Below are 26887 nucleotides of genomic sequence, written 5' to 3'. Positions count from 1 at the left end.
GCTGGTGCTGGCTCACCAGAGCAGCTTCGTCACGCTGGCCACGTGACCAGGAAGTGTCTCCGGACAGCGCTGGCCCTGGCCTCTTAAGTGAGATGGGCGCACAACCCTAGAGTCGGACACGACTGGCCACTTTGGGCAGGGGTACCTTTACCTTGGACGCGGGTGGCGCTGTGGGTAAAAGCCTCAGCGCCTAGGGTTTGCCGATCGAAAGGTCGGCGGTTCGAATCCCCGCGGCGGGGTGCGCTCCCGCTGCTCGGTCCCAGCGCCTGCCAACCTAGCAGTTCGAAAGCACCCCCGGGTGCAAGTAGATAAATAGGTACCGCTTACCAGCGGGAAGGTAAACAGCGTTCCGTGTGCTGCGCTGGCTCGCCAGATGCAGCTTTGTCACGCTGGCCACGTGACCCGGAAGTGTCTCCGGACAGCGTTGGCCCCCGGCCTCTTGAGTGAGATGGGCGCACAAACCCCAGAGTCTGTCAAGACTGGCCCGTTCGGGCAGGGGTACCTTTACCTTTACCTTTATCTTTACCTTTACCTTACCTTTATCAATGCCCACCATTAGTTTACAGTAATTGATGTTTCTATCAGGTAATCAATATACCGCATGTTGTTGGAAAAACATTTTTTTCTCTTAAAAACATATTTGGGATGATATGTGTTGACAAAAATCAGCTGATAATGCCAAAAAAATGTAAACGATTTTGTCACAAGATCTGCTTTTTTTCATATCAACATAGCACAAAAACCTGACCCGATGGAAACGGATGCCATTTCCTGATTCAGCAGTGCAAAAATACCCTAAATCATTTGTAGAAATCTAGACAACATTCAAAAAGTAAAAAATTGTTGCCCAGTGATCATACTTCCACTCTGAAATCCTTATTTGAAAAAATCTCATCCATATAATAAAGTCTATAGATACCATTCTCCTACTGTTGGGCATACTTTCTCATCAGAACAGCTGAAACTTAAAAATCATATCCTCCCCAATTCTTTCTCTTTTCTTAAGAACACACAACAGGGAAGCCAGTGTGGTAAGCGTTTGATCTGGGTCAGGTAGATCTGGCCTCAAATCCTTACTCAGCTGTAAACCTTGTTGGTAACTGTGGTGAATCATTTTCTCTTGAAGCTAAACTACACGTTGTTTGTAATTCTGTGGTACTATTTCCTTGATTTTTCTCTTTTTAAAAAAATGGAAAGTATCCATAGGAGACAAACAATAAATAATAGCAGTTGGGTCTGAACATACAAAAGGGCTGGCAGAGATGAATGGGGAACCTCTGTCCCTTTGATGCTGCTGATGCCCAGGGCACAATTCAGCCAATGCGTTCCCAGCCTCACACTGAAAATCCGACATGCAAGTGAGGCTGCCCTGGTCAGAAAACTAGGCCTGGCATGCAGAGCCTCCCCAGTGGAGAGGAACTGGCCCCACCTGTTGCCACTTGCCCCTTGGTGCATGAAAACAGAAAAGGATTAAACTCAGGCCTGAAAAGAAAAGGTAACACAGTAGAAATATGGTGGGGGTGGGGGTGGGAGGGAAGTGTTGTACAATAATGTGCTTTGTTTGTTTTTAAGTTGTCTGTCACTCACGATAACCAGCAGGTCTGACATCCCTTGCTTCGAGTGTTCAAGAGCAAGATTCAGTCACTTCAGATGATGGGATGTTCAGGCTGTGAAGATAATAAATCCTGGCTGGCTGCTAGCTGCAATGGCTTGGATGCAAACAGACCCATGCATGAGTGTTGGGAACATCTTCCTGGGGGGTGTGGAGAGCCATGGCAAGAAGTGGGAAGGATACAAAAGGTCAATTGTATGTCCATTTATACACATGCAGAGAGCAGTGGGGGTTTGCAGATGTGGTTACCATGTACTACTCAAAAGTCCTGGAAGCAGAGAAGAGCAAAGATGCATTTCACATTAGATTGAAATAACCAGCCAAATCTTCAATTGAAGGTTAGTGGTTGAAATACATTTCCATTTCCATCAGCCTCAGAAAGAACAGAGCCTCTTCTGGTTAGAGAAATGTCCTGTCAGAGGCACACTGTTTTATTCACAAGGGTGTCTCATAAAAAGAGAATAATCATCCCTGCATGCTGACATAATTAGGATCCTAAGCACCCAAATTGCATTTACATAGTTAAGGGACTCAGAGACCTACAAGGAGGAAGAAATGTTTTCTGGTCTGAAAATCTGAAATGTTATCTTTAGGAGCACTTTCAAAACCAGCAACAGGCTTTTATTGGAACATTAACTTTAATCACAAAGGTGGCTATTTTAAATAAAAGTATCAGACCCAGTGAAGTGCTCAGAGAAAGAATACAACCTGGAAGCAAAACTCCACCCATGATAAGTTGTTTTGGAGACAGGGAGTACTCCATTTCCCTCCTAAATTGGGGGTGGGGAGAGGAAACTGTCAGTTTGCGTTTCTTAGTGCAGAAAGTATTGATCTGATGTGTAGAGATCTTTCCTATTGTGATTAATTCAAGAAGGTTCTGGAAGCTACTGGAAGCTTCTCTGTATGAAAGAAGCTTCATGATTGTTTGGGTTATACCTTCTGGGAAGCTGGTTAGAACTGGTTCTCTTCTCTCTTCCAATTAAGGTCATGCTGACTATAAATATAGACCAAAGGAGCCTGGGTTTTACTTTCTATCTCTCTTCCTTTTGGTGTGGTATTCTGTACATAGTATGCCTAGTGTTAAGGTTTAGTCTTGCTATAGGTTTATAAGTTTTTGTAAGTGCTGCAACTGGATTTTTATGGACTGTGCCAAGCCTGAATGTACTGGATTAGTGCTCATCTGCCTTCAGTAGCAAGTAAAGCTCTGCTGCATGAAGTACAATTGCCTCTGGTCTATTTTTTGGGAATCTCTGCTACATGTTTAAGTTTTTCTTCCACACGTATTACAGAGGACAAGCACATTAGGGCTCAGAGAGTCCAGTTCCTCCCTAGTACCACCTCACAGTGGGCCTTCTGAAAGGAAAGAGCTTCAGCTCCCATGGACTTGAAAGCAAGCTCTCTTTCCTCAGTTCTCCGTCCCCCACACCAGGCCAACTGCTCCTCCCTCAACCCCTCAGCCACCTCACCTGTCCCAACACAGCTTGCCCCACCCTCCCCACACAATGCACTCCAAGCCCACTTTTAATGGAGGGAGGAAGCTCTTAGAATCATAGAATCATAGAATCATAGAGTTGGAAGAGACCACAAGGGCCATCGAGTCCAACCCCCTGCCAAGCAGGAAACACCATCAGAGCACTCCTGACATATGGTTGTCAAGCCTCTGCTTAAAGACCTCTAAAGTAGGAGACTCCACCACACTCCTTGGCAGCAAATTCCACTGTCCAACAGCTCTTACTGTCAGGAAGTTCTTCCTAATGTTTAGGTGGAATCTTCTTTCTTGTAGTTTGGATCCATTGCTCCGTGTCCGCTTCTCTGGAGCAGCAGAAAACAACCTTTCTCCCTCCTCTATGTGACATCCTTTTATATATTTGAACATGGCTATCATATCACCCCTTAACCTCCTCTTCTGCAGGCTAAACATGCCCAGCTCCCTTAGCCGTTCCTCATAAGGCATCGTTTCCAGGCCTTTGACCATTTTGGTTGCCCTCCTCTGGACACGTTCCAGTTTGTCAGTGTCCCTCTTGAATTGTGGTGCCCAGAACTGGAAACAGTACTCCAGGTGTGGTCTGACCAGAGCAGAATACAGTGGCACTATTACTTCCCTTGATCTAGATGCTATACTCCTATTGATGCAGCCCAGAATTGCATTGGCTTTTTTAGCTGCCGCGTCACACTGTTGGCTCATGTCAAGTTTGTGGTCAACCAAGACTCCTAGATCCTTTTCACATGTACTGCTCTCAAGCCAGGTGTATTCTTCACGGAATGCTTTGCTCAACTGCTTTGTGAAGCGTCTTCCCACACTGTTCAACTGCTCACCTGTGCCACCTGCCACCTTGTTGTCACACTGGTGTTGGCGTGGCCACCTTGCAAACTGCAGCATGACAACAGCCTGCCATTTTTATGTATATAGGAAAATATCCCACCTTTGCTCCAAGGAACTCAAGGTAGTATACATGGCTCATCCGCTCTCTCACTCTATCCTCACAATACCTGTCCAGACCTCGCATCTGTGTGCCACCTCCTGCCTCTATAGGCCCCCCATAGCTGGAGCAGGCTTTGGGAGAAACAAAGTGCCATTTGTCCCCTTCCCGCCAGTATTTTTCTGGAAGGCTCTCTAAGCATGTTTGCCCCATTCACTCAACTCAATTGGACTCAAAGCCAACTTTAGGTGTGGATGACTATATGTGTCTGTACATTTTTGAACATCTTTGTATTTCGAATTTTTGTTTTCACTCAAAAAAGCAGTTTTTGAAACCAAGGCAAAACACTTTGCAAAGCAACAGCCCAAGAGATCAGAGTATTTTGTACTGTATTTTATACAGTATTTTTATTCAGAAAGGAAAACTAATGCAAGAGTGCCCCCTTCCTGTAAAAAAGAAAATATTCCAGTATAATTCAGAATCTCATAATCAACCCAGAACAGAAGGGGTGAGTTTTTTTGTTTTTAAAAAACCATTTCTTCTTCTTCTTCTATTATTATTATTATTATTATTATTATTATTATTATTATTATTATTATCAACTCCCTTGGTAGCTCATTAGTTCAATGAATGTAAGCACCACAAGGAAGATCTCTATCTATAGCACAATCACATAGAAGTTTTGGGGTTGTATCCAAAGTAACAGTCAATCAATGCAAGGATTGTGCAGTGACGGGCTGTCCTTCTCCCACCTCGTAGAAAAGCCCGCAAGAGCCGTGCTCCCTTTCACAAGCCTCACGGAGCTCTTGGGAGCTTTTCTCCCTCCTCAGGGAAAAGAAGCGCCGCACACATGCTCCACGCGGCTCATGAAAGGGAACGCTGAGCAGAGCCTGGGATGCATACCTCTGCTCAGCGCTCCCTTTAAAGAATTTTTTTTTCTTGCATTCCCCCTCTAAAAACTAGGTGCGTCTTATGGTCAGGTGCAAAAAATACGGTATATGATAACAGCCTTTTTCAACCTTGGGTTCCTAGATATTGTTGGACAACTCCCATCATTCCTAGCCAGCATGGTCAGTGCTTGGGGATGGGAGTTGTAGTTCAAAAACATCTGGGGCCCCACACTTGCATTAAAAGAGGCTGTGGCAGGAGTTGATAAGAAGATGGAGGAACACAGGATTGGGGCAAGTGGTACAGACCTCATCCTGAATTAACCTCTGCCATCAAGAGAAATGAGGGAAGTCCTACATTTAGGAGCAGACCCACCTAGAATTGCACTAATAGGCCAGCTCCATTTTAAATGAACTGTTTATAATTTGCAAGTCTGCGACTGCAATAATACTTTTTATAATGGGATTGCACGCTGTGGCTTAAGCTTTGGAAACAGTTTTAAGTTTAAGTGAAATCAAGCTCAGAGGAAGTATGCACTCTGAAACTGGTTCCCAGTGAGGAGATCCTAGGCCATCATGGTGCTGGGAAAAAATTAAGTATACCAAATTTTTTGTTTATACAGTGGTACCTCGGGTTACATACGCTTCAGGTTACATACACTTCAGGTTACAGACTCCGCTAACCCAGAAATAGTACCTCGGGTTAAGAACTTTGCTTCAGGATGAGAACAGAAATCACACGGCGGAAGCAGGAGGCCCCATTAGCTAAAGTGGTGCTTTAGGTTAAGAACAGACCTCCAGAACAAATTAAGTTCTTAACCCAAGGTACCACTGTACTTTATCTAAGGAAAGTAATATAAAAGGTAAAGGTAAAGGTACCCCTGCCCATACGGGCCAGTCGTGTCCGACTCTAGGGTTGTGCGCCCATCTCACTTAAGAGGCCGGGGGCCAGCGCTGTCCGGAGACACGTCCGGGTCACGTGGCCAGCGTGACAAAGCTGCTCTGGCGAGCCAGCACCAGCGCAGCACACGGAAACGCCGTTTACCTTCCCGCTATAAAGCGGTACCTACTCATCTACTTGCACTTAAGGGTGCTTTTGAACTGCTAGGTGGGCAGGAGCTGGGACCGAAAGACGGGAGCTCACCCCGTCACGGGGATTCGAACCACCGACCATGCGATCGGCAAGCTCTAGGCACTGAGGTTTTACCCACAGTGCCACCCGCGTCCCAAGGAAAGTAATATATGGATCCCTAAAAACTACTCCAATTATGAAGAGAACTATACATGCCACTTTGATTGAGCTCCTTGGAGGAAAGGTAGGATAAAAATGAAATAAATAAATGACAAACAAGAGAGCTTTATAAGATTAGCTAGCAGTTAAAAAAACCACTGTTTCCACTAATCATTCCAAAATGGTAGGTTTTCAAAACAAAAATCGTAACTCTTCTTTATTTTATATTTATAAAAATATTTCTATACTGCTGTATTGTAAAAATGTACCACAGTGGTTTACAACATAAAAACATAAAACCAAACAGCATCACAGAAAAATTAAAGTTAAAAGCAGTAAAAAATTAAAAACAAACATCAATAGACCATCCGGGGGGGGGGGCGGGGCGTTCTCTTGCTTGCCTGCATAGGCCTGGCAGAATAGAAAAACTTTCAGCAAGTGTTTAAAAGCTGGCACAGAAGGCTCCCAGTAAAACTCTATATTAAGAAAGGAATAAAGTGTCCTCTTCTTTTTGTCCTTCAAGTTCTTTTCTCCTTTAGACAAATGATACAGCTGTTGGTCCTGTTGCATTGCTTAGAAGCATTTCCCACATTCCCCATATTAGAATTGTGGGTTTCCTATTGACATTAAGCACTGAAAAATACAAATGTATTCACAAAACATGCAGCCACTCACTTAGATGACTTTAAAGAAAAAGTACACCAATTATTAGAGGACAGGATTAGCAACAGCTATGAGCCATGCTAGCAAGATAAAAGCTCCAGTTTCAGAGGCAGCATATTTCCTGTTTATTCCCAGCATCTGGGAATGAAGTGTCTGCTACCCTCATGTCCTGCATGGGCATTTGTGAAATAGAATGCAGGATCATGCAGGTTTTTGGCTTGATCACAGTATTGTGATAACACAATGAACAGAAAAGGTCACAGTGGCAAATGAAGAAAGTTGCACCACAGACACATCTGGCTTTGAAAATTTATTAAAAATCAAAGAATACAAAACTTCACATAAAAATATGTATTTTAGCTTCCCACATTGTTATACACACAAAAAGAAACTGAACATGATATTTTAATTAGCTATCCACAGCAGCATATAATATAACCAGAGTGGTAGCCAGTGCAATTTATTGGTTCACCATGACTGAAATGGAACATGATATCTGCTTCTCTTAAGCCTATTCTGCTTTTAAATGGACTCTGTTTAGGACACAGAGGTTTCCATAACATAGGTTCATATTCAATATTGCTAGCATGTAAAAGTGAGTACAGGTCTATAATCAGCCCTTGAATACTGGTTTATTCAAGTTTAGATCCCTTATTGTACCAGCATCTATTAAAAACCTTTCACAAGGTTTAAAAAACAGTCAAAGCAAAGATACACATCCAATATCAAAGCAGGACTGAGATTTTTGGCAATTCAAAATCCAATTGCTGTTTACATAGTTATCAGTTGTAAAATTATCATTCATCTGGAGCAGTATATACACCAGGACTGGGATCCTACAATTCTGCATGAGAAAAGGGGCACACAAACAACTTTCCCTTCTTTTTGCAACCCCTTGCACTGCATTAGATGCTGCTCTGAAGAGCTCCTCAAGTTCCAAGAGAAGCTTTTCATGAGGTCTGAGAGGCATTGTGAGACAGAAAAACCTTTTGTGTACGTGGAGATCTTGGCAACAATGTTCAAGAATTATTCTGAGAAAACTTAGTATCTTACAACCTATGACCAACTAGGAGAGACACTGATTGTTTACTTCGGGCTGCAGGCTGCCCAACTGCCAGTGTGCATTTGCAAAGCCTCTGCCTTAATCACATTTGCCTGATGAAGAGGTTTTATACTCATAAACGTGACATACCTTTCCCGAGAGATGCTGGTACAGTAAGTCATATACATTTTATGCCCATGAGAGTATCAAAACAGCAGCTACAACCAATACCAATATGAATATTCATTAATAATAGGTAAATAATATTTAAAGTTTTATTTCTTGTTAAACTCTGAACTGCAGACAAAATGTGCTACTCTACTTTGGAATGTTGCACTCTCTTCTCTCACTACCCAAAGGCCTTGCATTAATTCGGACAATGTTTTCTTTAATATGTGCTGCACCACCTTTCAAGGCAAGCCTACAGATACTAAAGCTCACTATTAGAAAAATCATTCCGTGTCAAACATTCAAATATCAGTTAAGAACATTCACTTCTGTATATCCTTCAGATGTCAAGATAGCAGAATTCTTCCTAAGCTCCTCCTCTAAGCAGAGCTACTTATACAGTGCTGTTGAGATTTAAGACTTCTTATCTTTAAAACAAGGAAAAGATGCAGCCAGTGACAATGAGAATATAGTGCTTTTTTAAAAACCCAGGGCTACACAAGATGTGTTTTCTTGCTTTGAAAAAGGTTAACAGAGGTTGCCATGGCAATGCACACTTGCATAGAATCCCTGTAGGCATCTTTAAATCAAGTGACTGCCACAGACGATCGTGTCGCACGGGACTGTGCTCTTTTACAAGTTAACAGACTGATACTTTAAAAGCATAGAGAAGCCCAAAGGTACATTGCAGGTAGTTGCTTTTAACAGAACTAATGCACGCTGCTAATCAGATTCCTTAATGGAATCAATATATGTTCCTTTCTCCACATTCTTTAAGTTGGATATTTCATTCAGCAACAATGCTTGGAGCCAACCAGAGGGTAAATAAAACTAATTAAAAGCATTTGTAGATGAACATCTGGGACTTATTCACCTTTACCCTAAAAGACTGGAATTCTTTATGCTGATCTCTGTCCAGTTTTAAGGAATCAATTGAAGGTCCAAATTATCTTGCGTGATCCACATTGAAACAAGTATGACCTGTGCAAGAGCACTAGATTGTGCCCTCCCCATTAGCTAGAGTTAACGTAGTGAACCCCAACTTAAAAAATGCAGTCTGGGAAAGGATCTGTAAAGCAAGCAAATAATAAAATTACATTCTGTACACCCTTCATTCCTTAAATATAACTTAAATGAAAAACATTCAGAGTTATTGCACAAAAGTTATGTTTGATTTGAGTACGGTAACAAAAGGTTTAAACAAGAAATGGGAAGGCAACAAGCAAAGTCACAAAAATTTGCTACAAAGGAAAGGAAAGTCCAAACCATCTATACTTTTCTGACAAACCAAAAAAGCTATAATGAACAAATGCAGCTACAGCAGAAGGTGCCACCGCATTTATGGTCCTCACAGTACTTCTGCTACAGCTGCTTCGGCACTGTAGTAATCATGGATAGGCAGAAGACAAACTTCCACATTTAATAAGGCTTCACAGATAAGCACAATTATTTCTTTTAAGATGGACTCCACCACCACACAAAGAAACATGCAAGGTTGGATGCAGATATTTGGCAACATCCACAAACTGAAATGCCCAGTGCTGTTCTCAAGTCCAGACTAGTGTCACACATACTGCGTAAGTCTTAAGTGGACACTCTGAGGTTGACCATTATCTGCTAAGGCTAATAGGCAAACTGTCTCTGTATTTCTTTCTTCTCCAGATATTACGGTTATGTTGGTGGTGCCCTCGGTTGCTAACAGGCTGCCTCATGGCTCCATTACCAGAAGAACTGTATCCGCTGCCTTGAGTATGATTGTGAGCTGCTTTGACCGTCAGCTTCATTCCATTGTGCTGCTGGAAACAAGAGGAAGTGGTCACAATTAGTGCCAGCTAAATTGCAAATTTACCAAATTCTTTTACTAAGTTTTGTCTCCTAGCAATTCACCAAGGCCAGACTCATACAGCTGTTTCCACATGTGTGACCGGAAGAGATGCAAACTGCATTCAGACAGTAAGATATAAGCAAAATGCTTCAAGAAAATCCATTTTAGAATAGTATTGCAAGCCAACTGACTTTCTGCTCCACCGTCACCACTATCCAATGGGACAACTTCCATCATATAGTCCATACCTGATTATTAGTAGTCATAATCAATGTTCTTGCAGGCACAGACTGAGTTTTACCACTTGGCACAGGCAATGCTGGTGGTAAACCAACTGTAAGCTGAGATGGTGCTTGGAGATTGAAGTGGTACACATTAGGAGTTGTGCAAGGTGGAGTATCTGAATCCTTGTGACAAAGAAAAGGGGGGAATAGGTTTGTTGTTCTTTTAATATGAAAGGAGCACATGCTTACTACTCATTTAAGCACCCACACAAGCAAATACCAATAGCACTGTAAGCACCAGAAGATGATAAATATGTCAGGAAGTTGATACTTAGTCCTCTTAAGATGTGGTTTTCACCAAGAATGGTGTAGAAATGTCCTGTACTAGTTTGTAATGCCACTGGAGATCAAGGAAGCCTTTGTAAGAAAGGCAATCATGTTTGGGGAAAGATCCAAAGGGGATTCAGGAACTGTGGACTTTCCCCCAGGACATGACACCATACGTATATCTACATATACTATACACCCTGTATGTTCTGGGACTTAAATAAGCAATTCCTGAAATTGCCTGATCACTATTTTTTATTATTTATTGCATTTCTGTCCCACCTCTTTCTCTGAGGAGCTCAAGGTGGCCTACATGGTTCTCCCCCTCCTCCTTCAATCCCCACAACAACCCAGAGAGGTAGGTGAGGCTGAGAGACTGCGACTGGCCGAGGGTCACCTAGTGATCTTCATGGCCGAGTAGGGTTTTGAACCCTGGTTTCCCAAGTTCTAGCATGACATTCTAACTGCTACACCACAGGTTTTACATGGCAAGTGTAAAACCTGCCATGCTCTGTCCATACTAATGAGGATGATATAGTTGTATAGGCAAGAAAGGTGCAATTCACATGAGCAACAACTTTTCTTTGTCTTATAACCTTTTTTGAATCTGTTATTTCATGTGCTTTAATACATTTACCTATTTAAATTCAATGGTGTTGTTCAGAACTTGGGAAACATTTTAAAGTTAAGAAGCATTTTAAGACACCAAATACATAAAATACAGAGCTAAAATGGCTGCAACAGAAAGGAAGCAAGGTTTTTAAGAACTAATTACTTTAATTGGTGCTATAATGCTCTTTCATTTAAGTGCCTCTGTGTGGTTTTCTTTTTTAAAAACTTTGCAAATTATTTTCTCTCTTATTAAAAGATTGATTTAACATTAAATGTCATTGTGACAGTTAAGGTGACATAGGCATTTTATCTTTCTGAAAATACAGCATGCTAAATCATCAAGTTTTAGAGAACAGCAATGTACCCGTAGTTTTCGCTCTATAAGACGCACCAGACCACAAGACGCACCTAGTTTTTGGAGGAGGAAAACAAGGAAGAAGAAAAAAATCTCAGAAGCCAGAACAGCAAGAGGGATCGCTATGCAGTGAAAGCAGCAATCCCTCTTGCTGTTCTGGCTTCTGGGATAGCTGCGCAGCCTGCATTCGCTCCATAAGACACACACACATTTCCCCTTACTTTTTAGGAGGGAAAAAGTGAGTCTTATAGAGCAAAAAATACGGTAACTGGAAAAGTTTCACGCTCAGTTAGTTTCAACAAAAGTTACCGAAGTCCTGTTGCAATCTTACACAGATATACCAAATTACAGTCAGAAAAAAGGAATAAACAAATAGAAAACAGCTTCAAGGGGGGAGGAATGGGACTTACAATATCACTGCCAGAAAGAGAAGAAACGGAAGAGGCAGATGAGCCTGATGACAGCTGCTGAGTACCAGTAAATGACAAAGCCAAAGGCTGGCTGTATGCCGATTCAGCATCACCATTCTGGACTACATTACATGCAGATATTGGTTCTCTCCCTTTCATTGGAATACCTGTAAGCATACACATTTATCAGTTTTGTTTGCAAATAAATCACCTTTCACAGTCCCTTGCTGTAAACAAGCGATATTATGCAATTATCAGATTTACTGCAGAGTTTAGCCATGACTCACATGCTCACTTCAGATATCACATCAAACAAAGATGTGGTTGAAATTAATTGAAATTTTGGTGTGAGTTTTTACTTCAAATCCTTTACTCACCAAGATCAGGGGACAAATTAGCTTTGCTTCCCCATTTCTTCTTAATCCAAGCTCTGTAGTCAATCACTTCCTGTGTCACTTTGATGATTCTTCCTAAGGTACTGGAAGAAATAGTGACCTACATAAGAAATCTACACTGATTTACGGATAGAAGTTTGCAATCAAGAGCCCTTGTAGATAAAGGCTTGCATACACACAATCTTGCTTCATTTTGACAAAGAAAGTTTTAAACAGCTTGTCATGCAGAATGGAGGCAAGACAGCGAGAGGAGGAAGGGGGAAGGGGGAAGGGGGAAGGGGGAAAGAAACAAGTTTCACAGTTACATTAAGCTAGTCATGCATTTCAGGATACAGTACTGTATGCTGACATCTCCAGTTATGAAGCCATTTAAGAAGACCAATAGTGCAAAGTTGGATTTTCAGAAGCCATGCAATTAACACACTCAAATTGGTTACCTTTCCGAATCTCTGTTGGGATACGATCTCGCAAGTGGTGATACTGCATGGCTTAGAACAATGTAGGCATAATCAAAAACTTGCTTTACTTGCATGGCACCATAACAACTTCTTCCAACATCGTTGCCTATAACAGTTAAATTAAAAATTTAAATAATGTTGACCTACAAGACCTGTTCATCATTTTTAAAGCTGGATAGTTATGGACACTTCTGATTCCATGTTGTCCTTGGAATGCCCATACATTTACCCCTTAAAATCTTTAAACAAGCAGTGATTGCTTGGAGAGGTTCTTAGTCCTTATACACAAACCACTTTCTGCACATATTGTGATCCATACTTCACCTAGGTACCCGATCTGCTATCGTACAGACTGTTCTGGTGACCAATGCACACACACTGTTATAAATTATTGCATTTTCCATATATTTTAAAACAGTCCATTTTCCAGCCTCAATAAGAAATTCCATTCACATCGCTTTTCAGTTGGAAGCTCAGGGTTACAAAGTGATAGGGCAGATCTACACTAATGGTTTGTAACGTTAAGGAAGGCTTACGGAACGGTTGTCGTAACGTATTTAGACATACAGCAGTACCTCGGGTCAAGAACTTAATTCGTTCTGGAGGTCTGTTCTTAACCTGAAACTGTTCTTAACCTGAAGCACCACTTTAGCTAACCGCTGCATGATTTCTGTTTTCATCCTGAAGCAAAGTTCTTAACCCGAGGGTTAGCAGAGTCTGTAACCTGGAGCGTATGTAACCCGAGGTACCACTGTACAGACCCTTCAGGTTACAGACTCCGCTAACCTGGAAATAGTATCTCGGGTTAAGAACTTTGCTTCAGACTGAGAACAGAAAACGTGCAGCGGTGGCGCAGCAGCAGCTGGAGGCTCTATTAGCTCCATGGTACCTCAGATTAAGAACAGTTTCAGGTTAGGAATGGACCTCCAGAATGAATTAAGTTCTTAACCCAAGGTACCACTGTATTACGTTTTGATTGTAATGTTAATAATGTGTTATTAAAATGTGACACCAGAGTGCGGTGCAGAGCACCAAGGAACCAGCAGTAAGGGAAATTGCATTGTTATGCAAGAACATTAAGGTAGGAAACTTCCAGTCATAGTCTACACTGCAGATCAAACATGTGTGTCATTTACAAGGCTCATGCTACATTCATGCCTAGCAGCAACTGAAGGTGAAAGTGGTCAAATTAGGAGAACACTCAATTTGCTCAGCAGAGGAATATTGCATTTTCAAATCTTGAGGACCCTAACTCCTTCCCTACTATTGTGGGATGCTTCACAAAACTTAGTATGCAGTGTTTAGGTCCATAATTTTGCCCCAGAAAAGTCAAATGCAACAGGATGAAAAGGAAAGGATATAAAAACTGGTTTACTAAGCCCTTATATGGAAATTCTTGCAGCCATGGATACAGAAAATAGGGAAATTCTGGTCTCAGGCGTCTTTAAAAAAAAAGCAGCACCATTTAAAACATTAAAAATATACTACATTCTACTACTAATCTCTATGTATTATATGATAGTAAAAACAGTGGGGTAAGAAAACACACACAAAATTGGCTGAAATCCATGACCAGGGGAAAGAGACGGCAGAGGAAGATTGGAAGAAATTTAAAATTTATCTTAAGAAATATTGTAAAATTAATGAATGCTAAAATGTTGAGGTTTTAGGGGGGAAAGGGGGATTACAGCTGTAAAAGATTAAGTAAAAGAATAGAACAAGGTGAAAATTTGATAAAACCAAGGGTTAGGATTTGCTGAAACAAATTTGGATATTGGGATGTAGAAGGGGGAGGTATGGGGAAGTCGGTGAAGTAAGGTTTAAGAAAAAAGGATATGAAACTATACATGTTTGTTTGTATGCTTGTTTGTTTGTGTTGTGTATTGTTTGTGTTTATAAAAACTGTGAAAATCAATAAAAAATTCTATAAAAAAAAAAGAAAACACACACAAAATTGATGGCGGAAAGAAATCACAAGATCAAGGCAAGGTTAAGGGCTTATTTCTGAATGATTATTTAAAACAAGTAACAGCAGCACCCATTTGAAGGATTTCCTCAGATAACCTTTAAACTCTGTGTTAAATCTGCATTCTTAATGGAAAAATATGAAGCAGCTTGCTATCTCACCAGGCAGAAGAGGATCTTCAATACATAACATGGAAGGTCGATATCCATTGGTCATGGCTTTCATGATTTCTTCTTTGGCAATATAGGCGCCTCCATTTTTTATTCTAATACCAGTTTTCAAGTAATTAAAATTCCTTCCATAGAGTTCAAAAAATTCTATTAGAAGCATTCCAAGATTTTCCTCCAGTCTTCTAGCATCAATTCTTGGGTGCAACTGCAAGAAGAAAAATAGCAGTTTTATTATGCTGGTGTATGTGATCATTTATACTTCTGTCATCTTTATGGTGAACCATTTAAAGTTGGAAAGGAGCATTAACTATCAACAACCAAAAATAACCTCAACTTCTTTAATATCAGATAGTCTTCTCTCACTTTAAGATTTTAGGAGATAGACTTTCAAAGAATTGTATGCTACAAGAAGGTATCATAACTAGTCCAGTTCAAATTAATTACATCCATTTATTCATAAGAAGGGATGCAGGTGGCACTGTGGTCTAAACCACAGAGCCTAGGGCTTGCCAATCAGAAGGTTGGCAGTTCGAATCCCCGCTCCTGTTGCTCGGTCCCTGCTCCTGCCAACCTAGCAGTTCGAAAGCACATAAAAGTGCAAGTATATAAATAGGTATCGCTTCAGCGGGAAGGTAGACGGCGTTTCTGTACGCTGCTCTGGTTCGCCAGGAGCGGCTTAGTCATGCTGGCCACATGAGCCGGAAGCTGCACCTGGCTCTCTCAGCCAGTTAAGTAAGATGAGCACTGCAACCCTAGAGTCTTTCACGACTGGACCTAACAGTCAGGGGTCCCTTTATCTTTTATTCATAGGAAACATGCCGTGTGAAATACAAACCATTCAATTACCGCTATTTGAAAAGTTATGCAGTATGAGGCAGCACTGAAAAATGATTACACAACTACATGAACTCTATCCTTAACCCCAGGACAGCCCAAACAGCGCCCTCCAGCTATTGTTGGATTCCTGCTCCCATCACCCCTGACCACTAGCCTGCTGGCTGGGGCCAACGCGAGTCAACATTTGCACCATACACACAAAATCTGTGGAGGAGTGAAAGTTTACAGCGGAACAGCATCATGTTTCTCAGCCCACTTTACACAAAGATTCTACTGTCTTTATCCCATAGCCTTTTGTTGCTTTTTGGACAGAACTCTTGCAGGAATTACACACTAATAAAGTAAAATCTACAGCCAATACAAAAGGTTTTGAAATGAAAGAATCATATAAAGGTAAATAAACATTAATTGCTAACCAAAAATTTGTAAAGAATTCTTCAAAACTGACAGTACCAAATCACATACCTGTAAGAAGCTAACTGCCATTAAAATTAGGCTGTAAGAGCTAATTCCACCAGTAAAAACTTCATTCAAATCCCTTTGAAGGAGGAACTGTTTTAATACTAAAATCAAGTAAGGCAGCAATGAGTATTTCTGCAAATGAAAAGAACAGTTAATTTTCTGTAAGTCAAGTTCTAGGTGATATGTTTATCATTATTTACTATAAAATACAAAAGATTTCTACCAAAAAACCCCCAAAAGAATAATGGGAGTAAAAAGCCTTTATACATTCTTGTGAATGAGCGAACGTATTTTCCTTAAATTCATATTTATTACCTACAAAAATATAAGTGTCACAAAGTAAGGCATCAAGAACTGCTGTTAACACCAAAAATACAAACTTTGACACAGTTAGCAAGAAAGTTGCACTTGTTAAGGAATGTGAAAGGATGTATAAAAAAATTGAACAATGTATTTGTACTAAGCACATCCACCAAACCTTAAAAAGTATTCAGAGATTAGTGTTTTTTTAAATTAATATTCCCTCTTACAGGGAATCAGAAAAATCAAGACAGACCTTTGTGATGGTACATGCAGTGAACAAATGATTCACCTGATTGTATCCATACAAAATCATTCAAGGGCAACAAACGTCTGTAAATATGTACTAGTTTATTCAGCCAATATTCCCGAGCCTAGTGGGTAATCTGAAGGCACCTGAGCCAGAGTAGGTGAAGCCCAAGGGTCCACTGGGAGCCCTATAGAACAGCAGGATAGAGATAGAACTTTTTTCTTTTTTTACATTACAAAACCAGATTACTAATTTGTTTCATCCCAAAGAAAAATGTTGTATGAACTTGCCATTTTTTCAGAACAGCAATAGAAAGTTCACAGAGTACTTACACTGTATAGTTCATTCATTGTTCTCAGTATCAGGGGCTCAAGGTTTGAGTGAATATGTAGTGCCAACTCTTGATATGCTTACCTCCAACTTATGAACTGGCACTGATAAAACTGTTCACTTGAAGATAACCCATTAGAACATAGTTAAGAAATATGACTCCAGCAGTAAATGTAAGATGCAGGTTCAAAATTTATTCTGTCCTGAAGTGCACAGAAAGCCTTTGTTAAATGACTGCAGTTTAGCCTATCTACTTCACAGGGTAGTAGAGAATAAAACTGAATGCTTCTATGTATAAGCCCAGAGCTTCTTGGAAGGGAAAAAAACAGAACTGAATGGGATGGCACTATACAGATATTGCCCAGTTGTGGAAGGAAGCCTCAGGAAGAACTAGTGGGCTAAGAGGATTGGGATGTGTAATTAGGCCTGAATGAGGTCAACTGCTCTCAAGAAATCACCTGGGTGAGGGACTTGGCTATTTTTTCAGTCCAAAATTATCCATTTTATTAACCAGAGATTTTCAGTAAGTCCAATCACCTTTTTCCCGGTGTGCGGCATTGCAGTTGTAGCCTTCGCCAACCCCTCCTCAGTAAAGGTATGCTAAAGGGATCCAGGGTGTGAATCCTGTCCAAAGCAGGACGGGGGCTCGGGCCATGTCGCAGCCCCTACGGGGACCCCTCGGGGTGCCCCTCTTTGTTGTAAGTCATAGCGAACCTCCTATCAGTGGTTTATCCTTAAGGGGACTCCCTGCAGATGGGCAGGAGTCAAGGTAGTCTGTAACCAATAAAGTTGTGGCCTATTTGAACCCATAAACCAAAATACTTTTGGTCAGTGTGTTTTATTGTTCTCCTGGGAACTTTGTGGCTCAGGTGCCTCGGCGTGCAACTTGAGGTCCAGAAGTTGTTGCAAAAAAGTTATTTTATTTTTGCACCATGAAACAAGAGAAAATACCAAACAATATTTTGGACAACTAATCTGGTTCTATGATTGATGGGTATGGCAGGTGCTTGATGTTGACCAAGATTCAGTATGTCTGGATTTCAGACAAGGGAGAGAAGAGGAACCTGCCCCTAGTAATGGCACTCAGTTTGAAAGAGAAGGTGATAAATTGTTTCCAGCATCCACCAATCCAGTTATAGAATCTCAGAGGGCCTGGAATGTCCGCAGTCACCTTACTCCTAGTGCAATAACAACCTGAGGCTATAGCTCTGCCACAGATTAGCAGGCAATCCATATAGAAGCCTGCCATAAACTTTGTCATTTTTCTCCATGTGTTAGATGTTCCCTAGGATGCTTGGAACTTCAGAGGACTGCCCATGCCTACAATGTAAAAGCTTTTGTCAGGATGGAGTTGGCAGCAACTGCTTTGAGGGAAAGCAATGAAGTATTGTGCATTCTGCACAATGCTGCTTCACTATTTTTGGGAGTACATGCCCATAATGGGAGTCACAGAGTTGAGGAAAAGTGCAACCAAGAGGTGAACTTTAATGAGCCCATGATGCGTGGAGGCAGGGTGTAAAATGGTTTAATTGTGTACTCTGAGCCTGGCTGGATTGTTCTGCTTTGAATGACATAGTTAAAAAATGCTGGTAACCATATGAATTGTTGCATTTCGAAAAGCAATAGAAATATCAGGGAATATAAAAATTTGTTTATCTTCTATTGACTGTACCTTCATGTAGTCTTGGATAAGTTGAGCTGCCTTCACACCAGTTTCCATATTAAAACTAATGTCAACTTTCACTTCTGTTTCCTGGTCAGTAAGCTTTATTATTGGTACCTGTAAAGATATTCAAACCAGTCATTCAACCAACTCCAACAAGTAGACCAACAGTTTTTATTTTAAATTAAAATATCCAAGCATGACTTACAAGGACAATTTAACTTTGCATCAATGCAGATGATGTGCAGTGAATAAAATTAATTTCACAATGATCTAGATAAGTCTTGCAAAGAGCCGCTTTGAGGTAGCTACCCAATATCTGTTCAACCCATAAGCACTGCTTCTTTTACCATGCCAATGTTGCTACTGTCAACATAAAGGTAAAGGGACCCCTGACCATTAGGTCCAGTCGTGACCGACTCTGGGGTTGCGGCACTCATCTCACTTTACTGGCCGAGGGAGCCGGCGTACAGCTTCCGGGTCATGTGGCCAGCATGACTAAGCCGCTTCTGGCGAACCAGAGCAGCGCACGGAAACGCCGTTTACCTTCCTGCCGGAGCGGTACCCATTTATCTACTTGCACTTTGACGTGCTTTCAAACTGCTAGGTTGGCAGGAGCAGGGACCGAGCAACGGGAGCTCACCCCGTAGCGGGGATTCGAACCGCCAACCTTCTGATCGGCAAGTCCTAGGCTCTGTGGTTTAACCCACAGCACCACCCGCATCCCTACTGTCAACACATGCTCCTGCTAACTCAAGTTCTTCTTTTGAGACTGAACTGGCACCAACGTATGCAGCCTTTATGGCACTTTAAAGGAGCTTCAGCATCCTTTGCAAAGTGTTACTATCAGAACAGTACACTTGTGCAGATTCAGGTGCTCACCTTGGGATGGAGATTTAAATTGTATTTATTTAATAGTTGTGAGGATGCAGTTTTGAACAGTGTTTCTGCTCTGTTTAGGCTGGTGAGCCAATTCTTTGAGAAGGGAGACCTAGTCATGATCACATATTAAGATCATGATTAACAGGCGCAAAATAGGGCTGCCTTAAAAAAAGTAACTGGAAATTTCAGCTGGCCAAAGAAATGCAGCAGAGTTCCATAATTTTCTTTTGTCCTTCTCTCTCTCAAACCTTTCCCCCTTTGTGTTAAGTCTTTTTAATTAGATCATAAGCCTGAGAGCAGGGACTGCCTTAGTACTGACATTTGTATGCTGTCCTCATAGCCTTTTTTTGCTGCAGAAAGGGATAAAAATACTTTCAATAAATCAGTCCCAGTTTTGTAAACCATGCAACACCAGCACAATTCCATTTGTATTGGCTTCCAGTTCATTTCCGAGCCCAATTCAAAGTGCTGGTTATTGTTTTTAAAGCTCTAAGCTTTAAGAACCATCACTTAGTGTATGAGTATGTCTATTTAACTCAAAGTTTTGGGGAGGCAATGTTTTGTGTCCCACCACCAGATACAGTTGGTAGGTATTTGGTAGAGCTATCTCTGCTGGGTCACCCTGACCTGAGTGATCAGACTGGTCGTTTCCCACATAGTCTTCAAATGTCAGACCAAAAAGTTTTTATTCTAGCAGGAAAATGGGTTGGCTTGCCCCTGAAACTTGCTGCTAAATATTATGATTCAGTCTTGTATTTTTATTTAGGTTATTTATTTTTGTATATTTTTTCTTGCAAGTCACTTTGCTACTTTTTTTAAAGTGATGAACAACTTTAACAAATAATAAATATGATGCTGATTCCCTACTGTGTTATTTGGCCCAGTTTGCATGTAATGCTAAGTCAAAATATGGCATGTCGCCAGGAAGGAGACTGCATTTGCTGCATTCCTGCTTTGGTCCAAGGCTAAGTCATGGCTTGGGCTCTGTGTTGTGTCCCCCAAACAAACTAAAAGAAGTAATCAAAGTTGGTTTCAGTTTATGGTCTCTCTAGAGCAGGAGTCCTCAAACTTTTTAAACAGGGGGCCGATTCAGTGTCCCTCAGACACTGTCGGGGGCCAGATTATAGTTTGGAAAAAATATGAACAAATTCCTATGCACACTGCACCTATTTTATTAGTAGTGCACAAAAAACAGGAAAAACAATACAATCTGGGGTGGGGTGGTTGTTTTTTACAGAGGCAAGAAAGAACACGAAAGAACTGCAACCAGCACCACACAGGCCCGCCTCCTACCGCCGTTTCCAAAAGTCCTGCTATCCACCCTATGGAGTTATGGGAAGGTTGGAGGGGAAAGAGGAGGCCACTTGCGCCTGAGAGGAAAGTTTGCTGTGGCAAGATTGGGGGGGGGGGGGCAGAGACGACCAGGAAGAACAGAAATGAGATGCGGGGTGTGGGAGAGAAAGGCAAGAACGGAAGACCTGTGGTTATTTTAAAAAACACAAAAACAGAAAGCATGAAGGGGGGGGGGGTCAGGCAGCAAAAGGAAAGAGATGGTATGCTGCCCCTTTCCTTGCCATCTCCTCTCCTCTTCCTCATCCTCCTCCCTCTCTGGGGGATCCGTGACCAGCTGGCAGCCGGCACCACCAGCACCAGAGCCTGGTAGAGCAGCCTCCGACCCTCCCCGCCGGCTCAGGCCACCATCACCTGTCAGGGACCAGAGCAAGCTAGGAAGCAAGCACAGGAGGCGTCCAACCATTCCCCCCCGCTCCTTGGACGAGGAAGGGAGGGAGGGAGGGAGGGAGGAGAAAAGGCAGCTCTGGTCTTCCCAGTTCTCTCACCCACTCAGCAGTTCCTGCTGCTGCTTCTGCTGCTGGCGGTGGCCCCAGCCCTCCTCGGAACTGGCAGCTGATAGGGCTGGGTGTAGTTGTGTGTGGGGAGTGGGGTGGGAGCTGGAAAGGAGGAGCGGTTCTTTCCTCCCTACCTCAGTCTCTGATTCTCCCAAAGGCACCATTCCGGGGACTCCCCTCAGCTCCGGCAGCTCATTGTCACCTCTTGGCAGACTGGCCCCATCCCTCCTCCTCCTCCTCCCTCCCTGGTGATCTTGGCTTAGTAATGGTGGTACAGAGAAGCCAGAAGGAGGAGGAAAGAAAGCCGCTGGCACCAATGAGAGGGAAACAATGCTGCTGGCACCAATCAAAGTCCAACCCCTTTCCTCCACAAGGCGGAGAGAAGTCAGGAGGAGGGAGGAGGAGGTGCCACCGCCACCGTGTGAGGGAGAGGGAAAGAATGCGCACGCTGGCGCAGCCAAACAAGCAGATCCATGCCGTAGGCCGGGTTTAGAAGGCTATTGGGCCGGATCCGGCCTGTGGGCCTTACTTTGCAGACGCACGCTCTAGAACAAGGCAAAGCACAAGTGCTGGTTCAGACATAACATTAAGTCAAACACAGCTTAGCCCTGGATAGAATGACACCAAATGGGGGAAGAGTGCTGCAGCTGCAATCTTCACTCTGAGAACTCATACTTTTGCTCGCTCATGTTAAGCCATTAGTTCAACAAGGCATGCAAGCTGGGTCTATGTTGTTAGCAACTACACTGTGCGTCTCACTGTAAGTTTAAAGAGTTTGAAGATTCACCATGCTGTCTTTGAAAAAAGAAATCCCCTGGGTAAGATAATGTTTCACCACTTTTTAAAGTCACTCTCTCCAAATAAAACAGGATCAGAGTTGAATCACCTGCTGAGAGTTTCATGTACAACCAAGTTTCTTACACCAAAACTCAAGATTTGGTGTCTTAGACATAGAAATCTTTAAAAAAACAGGGTACATGTCCATTCACACCACAGGCTCTATCTAACTCCCAAGCACATTTACTATTACAGCATCAAACACCAGCTCATTTACAGTGATGCTCTAGTCTAAATACAGATTCTGTATCTGTTTACTGAGAGTTCAAGTGATGGATTGAACCTTTGAACCCTTGGACCTACCAATATTACCAGCATTTCAAAACAAATTTGGAAATGTATAATTTGACCACTTAACTTCAGAAAAAATGACACAGTAAGACAATAAGGACTAAAGCCCCAAGGCACCATCAAAACAAAGGCAGCCTACAAACTAGATGTGTCTGGGAAGTGTGCTAACTATTGCAAATCCTCTGAAGCTATGACTCACAGGCTAAAGGCAGCCTAGCATGTGCCAGGAGGAATCTTCCAGTGTCAGCATCATTATTAAATTTGTGGAGAACACATTCGTGAACAGTGACAGTCACAAACAGTGATAGCCATGAATCAATTGCAATACTGGGAATTTGATAGGAAGTCCAATAAAAGAGAAAACCACAAGGAAGTTTCCTTTTTTTTTAAAATAAAATTTTTATTGGTTTTTCACCTTTTATAAAGACAAAACACACACAAAAAAGACAAAAGACAAAAACATGTATAATTTCAGAAAATCCTACTTTCCTAACCCTGTTCCCTGACTTCCCCCACCCCCCCTCGTGCATCCCAATTCCCAAAATTGTGTCAGCAAATTGGTATTTCTCCTCTTAACCATCTTAATATTACCTCTTTTATAAAGAAATATAGATTTTCCCTAAGTTGGACTCAAATTCCCTTCCATCGATTTCTCATTTTGTCTTAGTTAAAGGTCATATTAACTAAACCCAAAGGTCTTGAGTGTTTTTAAAATTCTATTCTTCCCTCCCTCCCATTCCCGGTTTTCGTCCCTTCCCAATACATGTCCAAAATAGCAGTTCTTAGCCTGGGTTCCTCACGTCCGAGGCTTTCAAGTCTCTTTCAGTCCCTCTCCGCCGGTCTTGTTGGTAGTCCTTTATGTCGGTCGTCAAATCTGGAAAGAGTTCTATCACCATCAAACCATATTCTCTTCCCACAAGGACATTTGAAAACAGCTGCTGGAAAATTTCCACAAAGCCTGCATCTTCAGAGTCAGAGTCAGAGTGGAGGCCCCAATCATATTTCTTTATTTTAAGTTCCTGTATTCCATAAACTCCCGGGACCTCCTCCTTCGTCTTTTGCATCTTTCGCAGATTTGTGGTAAATATAATCCAAAAGTCTCCTTGCTTGTATTCCACAGATGTCAACTTCTGGTTGTTACTTTCCAACTTTACTTTCTCTTTTTCTTGTTTAGTCTCTTCCACTTCTTTAGATATCATTTCCAATTCAGCTGTGGATTCTTTCTCATTCAAGTCCTCAATACATTCAGCAGAGCTGCTTGTTCCAGAAGTCAAGGTCATGAGTTGTTTATTCATAGCCAGACTCTGCTCTTGTAAGATTCCCACCAAATGAAACATTCTTTCGATTTCCACTAGTAACTTTCCATCCACAGCCACTGTAGTTTCACAGAGTTCCCCCTAGAGGGAATCTGGTTACTTATTAGTCTTTTCTCCAACAATCCTTTAACTTATTGTTATTACTTTGTTTCCAACAATTTTAGTTCAATTATAACTCATCTTAGTCCAGAGGGATCTTAAATGACAATTTTTCCGCTCTAAACTGTCCGTTTGACAGCTTTGACGGGGGGGTTGTTTACAACAAAAAGAAAGCTTCCAAAACTCCACTCTCCAGCTCAAAATTTCTTTTAGCCAAATCTTGGAAGTTAATGTCTTTTTAAACTCACCCCTCAAAGGGTAGGCTCTCCAGCTTAGCTCTTATATCGTTGCTTAGATCGTCTGCAAGGGGGGGTGCGGACTTCCTTTTAGCACACCCCCCGGTCGTCTCAAATTCACGGGATAATATTCTTATAGTCCAATTCCGTCTTACTCACGGGTTATTCTTTTCAGTCCGAATTTCAAGGAAGGAAGTCAGCGCTCTCCAGTCATGGCTCGCGGCTTCGCTCCACCGAGGTAGCGATCGACTCTCAGTGCCACGCCACCCTCCGTATCCTCTCCGCAGCCTTTAAAAAGGCTCTTCGTGGATCGGGGGGGCGCTTAAGGCACCCGCCGAGTCTTCAGTCCGCAGGCTTCAGCGCCTGCGGTTTTTAAGGGTCCCCGCGTCGCCGGCGCGGCAAGACCCGTCCTCGGTTGAGCCGATTCCCTCCGCAGCTCGGAGGGAATCCGCCATTTCCAGATCACACCAACCCGGAAGTCCATCCACAAGGAAGTTTCCAAAAGGGAAGCATTTTTAAGGAAATATGAAATATATTTGCAAGTTATTTTGAACTAAGAAAGGAAAAGAATTTTTTTTTTGAAGTGCTGCTAATCAATGAGAACTATATTTGAACAATGAATGTGATGTAGTAGTTTAGCTGAAGAAATTTACAAGAGGTTTCAGGTCATTGATGGGTAAATAGAAGGAAGTCTACTTGATGCAATGTTCAAAGAAAAGATGCAGGATAACCAAAACAAGCTTAACTCTACATCTGGTATTTTCTGCACATCAATAATTGCAAAATGGATTATAAAATAAGTAACCAAATTACCATAAAATAATCCTAAGATTTAAAAAATAATTCAAATAATACGTTAAATACAGTTTTTACGTGCTCCTCAGGCATGTCTAGTTACAAAAGATAAAAAATGCTGATTTGAATGTTTCAATTAGCTGTTTTAACCATCGGCTGTGGTGAGGACTGCAGGGCCTGCTCCCTTCCAGGGCCTTTTCCAACTGGCCCAGGGGGTGTGGCCCAGGCCCTTATTTGGAACAAACTTTTGGGGAAGTGTGAATCATAGAATCATAGAGTTGGAAGAGACCACAAGGGCCATCGAGTCCAACCCCCTGCCAAGCAGGAAACACCATCAGAGCACTCCTGACATATGGTTGTCAAGCCTCTGCTTAAAGACCTCCAAAGTAGGAGACTCCACCACACTCCTTGGCAGCAAATTCCACTGTCAAACAGCTCTTACTGTCAGGAAGTTCTTCCTAATGTTTAGGTGGAATCTTCTTTCTTGTAGTTTGGATCCATTGCTCCGTGTCCGCTTCTCTGGAGCAGCAGAAAACAACCTTTCTCCCTCTTCTATGTGACATCCTTTTATGTGGGAAGTGTTCTGCCATTGCTTCCCTGTTCCAAGGGGTTAATGTGTTTTATAATGTCCTCAAGCAGTTGGTGGCAATTTAAATTTTTATTTCTTTATTTCCTTTTTTCCTTTGTTGGGGGTGGGTTGGATATTTGGTTGGGGATTAATTTTAGAATGATTGTTCTGTTTTTGTTTTCTGTTGTTTTATTGGTTCTGTATAGTTTGTGTTTTGTTTTTAAGGGCGGGATCAGGGCTGCCTGGGAGTGGGGCCCCAGCCAACACGATGGCTGGGACAAGTTCCACAGGGAGGGGGAGCACTGGGACATCCGATCTCGGTGATCATGGGCAGGAGGAGGAGTTACGCTAAGACCAGACCATGTCATTACCGAGGAGGCAGGTTTAGTCGTTGTTTGAGGACTATCCCTGCCTCCGGGTCTGGCCTTGACTGGATGGATACTGGAATCAACAGGGGAAACCCACATGACCTGAAGGTGTTGCTGTGTAATGCCAGGTCAATGATGAATAAAACCACTGCCATCCACGACCTGATTGTGGATGGAGGATTTGACCTGGCATGTGTGATAGAGACATGGTTGGAGGAAGCAGATGGGCCTGTCCTTGCCGCTGCTTGCCCTCCAGGTTTCTCTTACGCACAGCAACCCAGGTCATGTGGGCGGGGAGGGGGGGTTGCAGTGATTTTTAGGAAGTCATTAGCTTGCATCAGGCGTCCTACTGGGAAGACCCAGTTTTCTGAGTGCATATTCTGGAAGTTGGGCAATAGGGGCAGTACAGGATTCCTTTTGGTGTACCAACCTCCCCACTGCACCAAGGATTCCCTGTCCAAGCTGCTTCAGGTCATGACGGATGTTCTCCTGGAGAAACCTAGTTTGGTTGTCCTAGGGGATTTTAACATCCATGCTGACACGACCTTACAAGGGGCACTCGGGACTTCGTGGAAAGCATGGCCTCCATGGGGCTGTCCCTGAATAAGTTTGGCCCAACTCATAGTCATGGACATGCCTTAGACCTGGTATTCACCTCTAGTGACGTGGGTGATCTGACACTAAGTAAAAGCGAAACAAAAGAAGTGCCATGGTCAGATCACTTCCTGGTGCAACTGGACTTCTCCGCGACCCTTCCCCTCTGCAGGGAGGTGGGACCAATTCGGATGATCCGCCCCCACCACTTAATGGATCCAAATGATTTCCAGAGAGCGGTAGGGAATGCTTTATCCCATGTTGATGGCCTTTCAGCTGATTCCCTGGTGGCCCGCTGGAATGCAGAGTTAACCAGGGCTATTGACTGTCTGGCTCCGAAGCGCCCTCTCCGATTGCATGGAGCCCGGACAGCCCCATGGTTTTCTTCGGAGCTGAGGGCGATGAAACAATCACTGAGACGGCTAGAGCGTCAGTGGCAGAAAACTC

At 42.5% G+C, this 26887-nt stretch overlaps 1 protein-coding gene across 2 annotated transcripts in view; it reads right to left on the bottom strand.

The window, feature by feature from the left end:
• Positions 1–7110: 7110 nt before the first annotated feature.
• TENT4A (terminal nucleotidyltransferase 4A) overlaps positions 7111–26887 on the bottom strand; it is a 41153-nt gene continuing 21376 nt past the window's right edge. The window contains exons 5-12 of one of the 2 annotated variants that reach the window (XM_082234387.1): positions 18617–18724; positions 16068–16196; positions 14757–14970; positions 12609–12735; positions 12154–12254; positions 11777–11943; positions 10097–10255; positions 7111–9816 (exon numbers count right to left, since the gene is read on the bottom strand). In XM_082234387.1, coding sequence (XP_082090513.1) covers positions 9634–9816; positions 10097–10255; positions 11777–11943; positions 12154–12254; positions 12609–12735; positions 14757–14970; positions 16068–16196; positions 18617–18724 — 1188 coding nt within the window. In that variant the 3' untranslated portion in view covers positions 7111–9633. Of the gene's footprint in view, positions 9820–10096; positions 10256–11776; positions 11944–12153; positions 12255–12608; positions 12736–14756; positions 14971–16067; positions 16197–18616; positions 18725–26887 lie in introns of both variants that reach the window. The other variant, XM_082234386.1, reaches the window with a different exon arrangement.

This window comes from Podarcis vaucheri, assembly GCF_965113315.1.
Source record: "Podarcis vaucheri genome assembly, chromosome: 8".
Lineage (NCBI taxonomy): Eukaryota > Metazoa > Chordata > Lepidosauria > Squamata > Lacertidae > Podarcis > Podarcis vaucheri.
Note: the sequence above shows the minus strand (reverse complement) of the source record. Positions and strands in the feature narration are given on the sequence as shown.